The sequence below is a fragment of the Panthera tigris genome, chromosome X (genome assembly GCF_018350195.1).
Source record: "Panthera tigris isolate Pti1 chromosome X, P.tigris_Pti1_mat1.1, whole genome shotgun sequence".
In the NCBI taxonomy this organism is placed as follows: domain Eukaryota; kingdom Metazoa; phylum Chordata; class Mammalia; order Carnivora; family Felidae; genus Panthera; species Panthera tigris.
The window spans coordinates 32821725-32832043 of NC_056677.1; the positions used below are offsets into that span (position 1 = coordinate 32821725).

The 10319-nt window shown below is 40.2% G+C and overlaps 1 protein-coding gene across 1 annotated transcript in view; it reads left to right on the forward strand.

Moving 5' to 3' along the window:
- The window catches only part of LOC102950901 (cytochrome b-245 heavy chain), a 33848-nt gene extending 27380 nt beyond the window's left edge, over nt 1-6468 (forward strand). The window contains exons 11-13 of the mRNA XM_042974012.1: nt 943-1089; nt 3081-3205; nt 4519-6468. Coding sequence (XP_042829946.1) covers nt 943-1089; nt 3081-3205; nt 4519-4645 — 399 coding nt within the window. The 3' untranslated portion in view covers nt 4646-6468. The remainder of the gene's footprint in view (nt 1-942; nt 1090-3080; nt 3206-4518) is intronic.
- The last annotated feature ends 3851 nt before the right edge of the window (nt 6469-10319 follow it).

Here is a 10319-nt window from a genome sequence, read left to right on the forward strand (position 1 = left end):
TCATAGAAGCAGGTCTATTATTGAAAGCAACGTACTATGCTCGTACGGCGTTAGTAGAAATTCACAAGAAACGAAGATGCGGCAGAAAGTATTCACAACCCCAGTCCAGTAGCTATTGTTTTTGTGTATTCTCTTCCAATATTTCCCCACAAGTTTACATACTCCTGGAAACTTGTACATATACCTTCATGTCCTGCTTTAGCAGAAACATATTATGGTGTTTTTCAGTGTTGTCACAGGCTTTATAATGATCCTTTTTAATGATTCCTCCGTGTTCCATTGAGAGGATATAGAAAAACTTTTCTATCATCCTGTGTTAGACATTGAGGTTGATTGCATTTCCAGTCCCCCAGTACTTTTTAGTTTGCAAGGGGAGGGCAGGAGACATGTCCTTTCATGAAACGTTTACTTTCTTCTGGGAAGCTCCTCAGAATAAATTCCCAGGGCATTTTTTTGGTCACATGTAAATTTGGTTTCCTTGCCTGGTAAAGGACACCTTGAATGAAACGTGAGTCATTCTAATAACTATAGAGATAACCTCTAATAGGGACATGGAGTGTACCTTGACTTTTCATTCTCCCCTTTCTCTCTTTACTGTATGGAGGAGGAACTCAGGAATGCCTGATCCTATTGTGCACAAAGGAAGCCAGGGATCTGGGGTGGGTAAGGGCAGACCTAGAGGGAAAGTGGGGAGCTAATGTTTTTTCCTAAGTCATGTAGTTCTGAGACCAAGCTATTGATGTACTGCCCCGCCAGTGTGAAGGCCAGCACAGGTTCATGTGAGGTAGCTTATGAATCGCCCAGCGCTTTCTGAAAACCTATGTTTCCAGGCATTCTGAGCAGCAGGAAAAAGTCGAGTGGGGGGAAGAGCAGAAATCCATATATCAGTTGCGATAAGGCCTATTTAAATCTAGACTGCTTCATGATCTGTGGCTCTTGCAGATATACTTCTACTGGCTCTGCCGGGACACGCACGCCTTTGAGTGGTTTGCCGACTTGCTGCAGCTGCTGGAGACCCAGATGCTGGAGAGGAATAACGCCGGCTTCCTCAGCTATAACATCTACCTCACCGGCTGGGATGAGTCTCAGGTGAGGGCGACGTCCCAGATCTCAGGTCCTTCCCCCGGTGTCCAGGGCTGACTGACTTCCCTTTGGTTATGGGAGTATTTTGTGTACCGTTTTTACCAAGAACTGTTGATGGGTTTTAGTGATCCAGCCTGTCCACCCTCACTCAATATCCCCACGTGTTCAGACTAACGAGCCTAGATTCAAAGTTAGTATCTGAGGAACAGATCAAAGCTAAGGAACCTACAAGGGAATAGGTGCCATGACTTTGACTGTATTAAAGCCACATTCCTACCAGGGGACTCAACCCAGGTGGACAAGATGATCCACCTCTCTTTATATCTCTCTCTCTATATATCTCTACCTTTATATCAGTATACACACACATATTCCTCTAATTTTATGTTTATGTGTGTTTTTCAATATACACAATACATTTAATAAGTAGTAATAATAACTGCTCATAGTTATTAAGCCTATACTATGTGCTAGGTACTTTTATTAGTGTTTAAATAGATTGTCTAATTCAATCCTAACAACAGCCCTATGAAACAGCTACTGTTATTATTCATACTTTATACGTGAGAAAACCAAAGCCCAGAACAGGTTAGGTCGTTTGTCCAAAGGTACTGAACTAGTAAGAGGCAGAGACAGAATGTTCCAGAGCCTGCACTCTTAACAACTCCCAGGAGTTCATGATTATCATTTATATTTGATAATATATTGAAATATAGTTAATGAAGATGATATATATTGTGTATATATGTATATATGTATGTATGTATGTAGCATATATGTATGTGTGTATATATATATATGTGGGTATAGTATACTATGTAATGCATGAGACATAACACATTACACACACACACACACACACACACACACACACAAACACGTACCCCTTCCTCCAGGCACATTGCAAAATTTCATGTTTGCAATGAAAGCATTCTACAATTTATAAGACAGCCCCTGCAACAAAGAACTATCTGGCTTCAAATGTCAAAAGTGTTGACATTGAGAAACTCTGAAACAAGTTAATGATTCCTAGGGGGTAACATCTTTCTAAATAAGCAAACATTAATTACTTGGCCTGGAAGCAACAGAAGCTATCCCCCTGTGTAAGGAGCTAAGGCAAGAGTGTCTGCCTATCACTGGCCAGTGTCTCTACTGGCCATAGCCACACATTGGCGCCTGGTGTTTGTGAAAACTGGTTTCTCATTTGGGTTTTGGTGTATTGTTTATCATAGACTCTCTGGGTCTTAGATGAGTCTGGTTGCAAGTGTGGATCCAGGGACACATGACCATGAAAAGTGCTGCTCTAGAAAAATGGGATTTTGCAATGCCACTTCTGTAATTTTAAAAACAAAACAACAACAAATATTTGATCAAAATGAGACCGGGGGAAAATATATAATACATAAATCACTTGGCAGTTTTATTATTTAAAAACTCACGCACCATTTTTTAAATGGGAAATGTATTTGCATTGAAAAACAATTATTTTGCTTTACAAAACTGGTCTCTACAGGGTTATGAAACCAGACTGGCCACCCTTCTTAGCCCATCATCCATCCCCTGTACAGTGAATTTAAAATCTGATTTAAGTTTTAAATACATTTAATTAACCACTTTTATGAAAAATATTTGTTGTTCAAACTGAGGCTCCCTAGAAGGGTAGCAGAAAACAACATGTGACTGTGTGTGTACACACACACACACACACACACACAGACTACCTTTAGACTTGATTTGTTGTCTCATTGTGTTACCAAAATATCAGTGCATTAATCTGTTTTAGTTCTTAGCAATTCTCCTGAAGGTCTGCCCTTCTAGATTGTAAGTTACCTGAGGAGACCCAGTTTTTTCATATTTGTTTACCTTCTAGCCTTCAACGATATATATATGTGTATATTCAACTATAACTATATATATATGTATATATATATATATAGTTAATATGGGTTTTTTTTATAGCATGTCTCTGCTTTGTGAATTCATGTCCTTTCCTACAGGCCAATCACTTTGCTGTGCATCACGATGAGGAGAAAGACGTGATCACAGGCCTGAAACAGAAGACCTTGTATGGACGGCCCAACTGGGATAATGAATTCAAGACAATTGCAAGTCAACACCCAAAGTAAGGAGTCCCCCACCACAGTGTTCTTGAGGCCCATGGCCTGCCTAAAGCAGCAACTCTCAAACACGGCTCGATTTGTGTGCTCTGAAAACCAAAACACCTAGGTTACTATCTTCACACCCACTAAAATTTTCTAGATATGTATGACTTTACAAGAGAGTCTTTAAATCACACGAAAATTACCTGGAGAATTATTATAAACTAAGATGCTTGGGCCCCCCACCTCCACGTTTCTGAGCCCTTTTCCTCCTAAGAAGGGTTGTAACTTGGTTCTTTTCTTTCAGCTCCTAAATTTCACCAGTGTATCTACTTCTTCTAATTTAATACGATTCATACTTTTATTATTAAGGAGACACCATCCCCACTTTCAGTTTTAGTTTTGGGGTCTAAAATCATAAGTTGACAGACATCCTAAGGTCCTTTCTGCCTTCATTAAAGCTTTAGCCGTTCTGAAACTTTGAGGGGATCCTCTACCTTACTAGAACTCACGATAAACTCAAGAATCACCACGAACACACCCTTCAGGCCATTGCTTTGTACGCTTTAATGAGCATATAAATCACTTGGGGATCTTTTCACAATGCAGATGCTGATTTAGTAAGTCTGGGGTGGGAGTCGAGAACCTACATTCTTAAAAAGCGGACTAGGAGGCTACTGGTCTGGAACCACACCTTGAGGAACGAGACTTTATTTTTTTTTTTAATTTTTTTAATGTTTATTTATTTTTGAGACAGAGAGAGACATGGGGGAGGGTCAGAGAGAGGGAGACACAGAATCTGAAACAGGCTCCAGGCTCTGAGCTGTCAGCACAGAGCCCGACGCGGGGCTCGAACTCACGGACCGCGAGATCATGACCTGAGCCGAAGTCAGCCGCTTAACCGACTGAGCCACCCAGGCACCCCGAGGAACGTGACTTTAGAATCTAAAACACAGAGAGATGAATCCCCACCAAGCTGTTGGCCGAGTTGGTGAACCTAAACCAGATTTGTTCCTGATTTCAAGATGCTGGAGACGGTTTGGGGACATAGAGCCCTGAAGTGAAGTAGCCCACAGACTCACGAATTCACCACCATTTTCTCTGTGGTAGAGGTCTCTGTAAACTCTACTTGAATGTCATTTCCCAGGGCGGTCAACTGCCTTTTGAAGCTGTCGCCACAAACAGGGCTGAACCACTCTCCTGCAGGGTAATCTGAACTCTGCCATTAGTGGAAAAGACACAGGGGCAGAGGGAAATAAGAGATTCCCTCACGTGCTTTGTAGTCTATCTCATCCAAAAGCCTAAAACGGTTTATTTTTCCTTTCTTTCCCCAAAGTACCAGAATAGGAGTTTTCCTCTGCGGACCTGAAGCCTTGGCGGAAACCCTCAGTAAACAGTGCATCTCCAACTCTGAGTCTGGCCCTCGGGGAGTGCATTTCATTTTCAACAAGGAAAACTTCTAACTGGTCTCTTCCACGAGAAAATCAGTGAGGATTATGCTGCCAAGTACCCAACCCAATAATGCTAGTTGATAATGTAAGTTCCCCCCTTAAAAAGAGAGAGAAAATGAAGTTACAATGTGCAGGTTTTCCCTGAAAGGGATGTCAGAGATGTCAAAGATCATTTGATAGTGGTAATTTGCATTTGTATGGGGCTTTATGGTTTTCAGAGCACTTTTACAAACTGTATTTCATTTTTCACTCACAGTAATGCCAGAGAAAGGTAGGACAAGGATTCCTGGGCTCAGTATTTAGGATAAAAAAAATAGGGACTCGAAATGGTGAAGTAACTTCCTTAACATTATGAAGCTTGGACCTAGTGCACGTCGCTCCGGGTTTTGTGGTCTTTCCATGATACCAGGCTGCCTTAAACTAAAAACTGGGACAAATAGGTATGTGATATGCCCATCTGCTTTTAAAAAGCATCTACCCCTTGTTTTATTTAAATACACACACAAAATGTCTCTTATTTGTGTGGCTAATGTTTTATTGTCATATCATCATTATCATCATCATCATCACCATCAACAAATTCATGCCCTAGAAATGAAAATCCCCAGCTTTACTGTGTAGCTATTGAATTCACACCCCATAGAATGTTCTAGATATCCATGAGTTCAAGAGAGAGCCTCTAAATCACTGTTAGTGTGGCCAGAAACAGTTGGTTTTTTTCTTAGAACTGCTTCTATTTCTGGAAACTAAAACAGCTTTATTTGCCCCACCCTCTGAAGCCACAGATATTTAGAACTACTTTGGTGATGAGGAAGGAAGAAAAGAAAGCTGGGGGAAGGGCACAAGACTGGTTTAGGAGGAAAGGGTGAGGGAAGGGGGAAGAGAACAGGAGAATGAAAGAAAGCAAAAAAGGTCTCACACTGGTCACTTTCCACCCTAGATTTCTTAGTCTTGTTATGTATTGAATGTAATTGAAGGAGGCTTACACATAATTCATTTTGTTTTGATTACATGTGGTATTGAATCTGAGATTCTGGTTGCAAATTTTGACGCTGGATGGGCATATGCATTGGACTGGGATGAAGTAGTAATAACTCAGTTGTTCCTTTGGGCTCCCGGGACATGCAGGTCACTGAGGGCGGGTCCTGACAAGTCAGGCTTGCTGTGAGAATGTTGCCTCCCCAGAATGTCCCAGGAAGGTTTTTACTTAGAGAAACTTAGGTCCAGCCTGTTCATACTGAAACCCAGGTATCACTTGATTCATTCACCAAATTTTTATTGTGCTATTTACTATGACTCAGGCTCTGTGCTCATAGTTTCGGTTCTTTATACCAATGTGTGAAAAAGCAATCACGGTTCTGAAAATTCTGAGAATCCTGGCCGTCTCTAACCCTGTGGCATGAGTAAAACCAACTCCATTTGTGGCTCTGAAAATATTTCTCCAGGGTTTTTTACCTTGATAACAGAATAGTTACCAAACCAGAGAGCCCTGTCCTGTGTTATCCTGGTTATGAGATGAAAAATGAAGTGTGAAAGTGCTCGCCATTACCATATTCTTCTCCCAAGCAGCTAGCTGCCAGCTGCCAATACAGCTTTTTCAGCTTTTAGTATTTAGCGCTTAGCAACAGGTACCAAGAGGATGATTAAGCATTGTTTTTAATCTCAACGCTATGAAGGCTTCTCTGAGTTCTCCTGCTTTTGCAATATTGCATTTATGAAATTTGAATACTTGTAGGTGCTGTATTTGAGTACTTTGGTGGGGAGGGGGGGCTCTGGGATATAATCCTAGGAAGAACTGTTAAAACCGTGCTCAACTATTAAAACTGATGAGCTTCTGTTGGTGTCTGTGTTATTGATCTTCTTATTAAAGGGTGGATTCAAACAGCAAAGATTTGCTCTGCCCCAGTGGGGTTGAGAGTCTGTGTTTTTGCACGTGACATGCCAAACATGTTGTGATTTATGGGTTGGGAAGGGAAAACTGGGTACTGAGTTCTATTGCTCACGTCCTAGGGACCCTCACAGCAGTGGTAGGAGACAATACAGTGTCACCTCACCTTGTGGAAAGAATCTCTCAAAGACAAAGAACCCCTAGTCTGAGCCTCACATCAGGCTTGTGCTGACAGCTCAGAGTCTGGAATCTGCTTCGGATTCTGTGCCTCCCTCTCTCTCAGCCCCTACCCCCCCCCAAAAAAAATAAATAAACATTTAAAAACTTTTAAGAAACGCTGGTTAATCCAATTCACGTTAATTTTTATTACTTTTATTTATTTATATTTATTTATAATGTTTCCTTAGCTTTATTGAGGTATAATTGACCAATAAAATTGTAAGATATTTAAAGCATACCACATGATGATTCACCAAAGAATGTTTTTCCAAAGAACAACTTTTACCTATATAACCACAAGGCAGTGAACAAATCCAAGAAATTTAACACTGTCACAGAACCAACGTTTACTCTCTAGGCTATGTACAAGTGACGTTGTATCCTCAGTGCACTGCGTTAGAGGGTAGCCATTGTCAGTTGGTCCTGTTATTGATGGTATTAAGTTTATCACCAGGTTTCTCTGTATAAATGGAAAGGTTTCATTTTACTTCTGTAACTAGTAAGTCACATTTGGGGAATACTTTGGGACCTTACAAATCTCATTTTCTCCAATAGCCTTTTACCCAGTCGTTTTAGCATACATTAATGAAATTTCACTGAATCAATTTTTACAATGATGGTTACAAAATATCTGTATTCTGAAACCTCAGTAATCTGCCAATTTCTTTTCTTTTTTTCCTAGATTTTTTTGAGATATAATTGACATATAACATTGTGTAAGTTTAAGATGTACAAAGAGTTGATTCGATATATTTATATATTGCAAAATGATTACCACCGTAGTGTTAGCTAACACCTCCATCTCATCACATACTTACCAATGATTTTTTTTTTTTTGGTGAACACATTTAAGATTTAGTCTCTTAGCAACATCCAAATATACAATACAGTATTATTAGCCATAGTCACCATGCTGTACCTTAGATCCCCAGAACATTTTCATCTTGTAACTGTAAATTTGTACACTTTAACCAATATCTCTCCATTTCCCCCACACCCCAGCACCTAGTAACCACTGTTTCTCTGAGTTCGGCTTCTTTAGATTCCATATATATGTGAGATCATACCGCATTTATCTTTCTTTGTCTGACTTATTTCACTTAACATAATGCCCTCAAGGTTCATCCAGGTTGTTGCAAATTGCAGTATTTCCTTCCTTCTCATGACTGAGAAAGAAAAATGTTATTCCATACACAATGGAGTATTATTATATTATTATATATACAAATATTTTATATATTTTATAATATTATAAATATATATAAATATAAATATATATAAATATTATATATATATATAACTTTTTCTTTATCAATTCATCTGTCGATGGGCACTTAGGTTGTTCCACATCTTGGCTGTTGTGAAATCATGCTGCAGTAAACACGGGAATGCAGATATCTCTATGAGATAATAATTTCAATTCTTTTGGATATATGCCCAGAAGTGGGATTGCTGGATCATAGGGTAGTTCTATTTTTAATTTTTTGAAGAAACTGCATATTGTTTTCCATAGTGGCTGCACCAATTTACATTCCCAACAACAGTGCACAAGGGGTCCCTTTTCTCCCCATTCTTGCCAACACTTGTCATCTCTTGCCTTTTTGATGATAGCCATTCTAACAGGTGCGAGGTGATATCTCATGATGGTTTTGATTTGCATTTCTCTGATGATGAGTAATGTTGAGAACCTTTTCATGTACCTGTTGCCCATTTATATGTCTTCTTTGGAAAACTGTCTATTTAATTCCTCTGACAATTTTTTAAAATGTTTATTTATTGGGGGGGGGAGTTGGGCAGAGATAGAGGAGGACAGATGATCTGAAACAGGCTCCGTGCTGACAGCAGAGAGCCCGATGCAGGACTTGAACTGACAAACTGTGAGACCATGACCTGAGTCGAAGTCAGACACTTAACCGACTGAGCTACCCAGGTGCCCCCTCTGCCCAGTTTTTAATTGGATTTCTTGATTTTGCTATTGAGTTTTAAGAGGCTCTTTATATATTTTGGATATTAACCCCTTATCCAATGTATGATTTGCAAACATTTTACCCCATTCAGTAGGTTGCCTTTTCATTTTGTTTGTCATTTCCTTCACTGTGTAGAAGCTTTTTGTCTGTTTGATGTAGTCCCACTTATAAATTATTGCTTTTATTGTTTGTGGTTTTGGTGTCATATCCAGGAAATCACTGCCAAGACTAACATCAAGGAGTTTTTTCCTTATGTTTTCTTCTAGGAGTTTTATGGTTTCAGGTCTTACAGTCATGTCTTTAATCCATTTCAAGTTCATGTTTGTGAGTAGTGTCAGAATAATTTCATTCTTCTGCATGTAGTTATCCAGTTTTCCAAGCACCACTTACTGAAGAGACTATCTTTTCCCCTCCACTGAGTATTCTTGGCTCTCTTGTCAAATATTAGTTGACCATATATGGGGGTTTATCTCTAGGCTCTCAATTCTGTTTCATTGGTCCGTGTGTCTGCTTTTACGCCAGCACCATACTGTTTTGATTACTATAGCTTTGTAGCATAGTTTGCCTCTAACTTTGTTCTTTCTCAGGATTGCTTTGGCTACTCGGGGTCTTTTGTGGCTCTATACAGATTTTAGAATTGTTTATTCTATTTCTGTGAAAAGTGTCATTGGTATTTTGATAGGCATTGCATTGAATCTATAGATGGCTTTGGATAATATGGACATTCTAACTATTAATTCTCCTGATGCATAACACAGGATATCTTACCATTTGATTTACCTTTGATTTCTTTTTTGATCCATTGGTTATTCAGGAATGTGTTATTTAATCTCCATGTATTTGTAAAATTTCCAGTTTCCTCCTGCTATTGATTTCTAGTTTTGTACCATTGTGTTCAGAAAAGACACTTAGGATTTCAGCCTTCTTAAATTTGCTAAGACTAGTTTTATGACCTATCATTTGATCTATCCATGGCATCAATAACTATGTGGTCCTTAGTGAGCACTGTGAGGAGTCTTCAATGTCTGCAAGGGCGGTTGGGGTTCGAAATAGCACCTCCAGTTCCAGTAGTTGAAGATCAGGGTAGGCAGTGGTGGTGTCCAGAACTGGTGGTATAATACACACACTTGACTACAGGGGCCAGCTGCAGGTGCCTATGTAGTGGCTGGGGTCAGCTGTAGACACACTCGTAATGATGGGCACCAGAACAGGTAACAAGGACCGGGGCTAACTATGGGCTCACTAGCAGCTGCAGAGGACCTGGATGTTGGTGTGCTCTCCTATGGTTGCATACGCTCCTCACAGAAATGCACACTGCAGTGGAGGCTGGTGACAGGTTCAGGCTGGGAGTGTACACATATAAAGCCAGAGGGGTTAGTTATAGGTAGGCATGGTGGTGCCAGCCAGTGATGGAAGATGGGGCTTGATCTGGGTCCACAAGCATCTGCAAAGGCCCTAGTTGTTGATGCAGCACCCATGGCTATATACTCTTCCCCTGTGCTTGATGGCCGCAGTGGAAGCCAACGACTGGTGTCAGGCCAGTGGTGGGCAGGTACACAGCTGAAGGGGTTAGCCTTCAGATCAAGTATAGTAGTGGGGTCAGCTAGGGGGT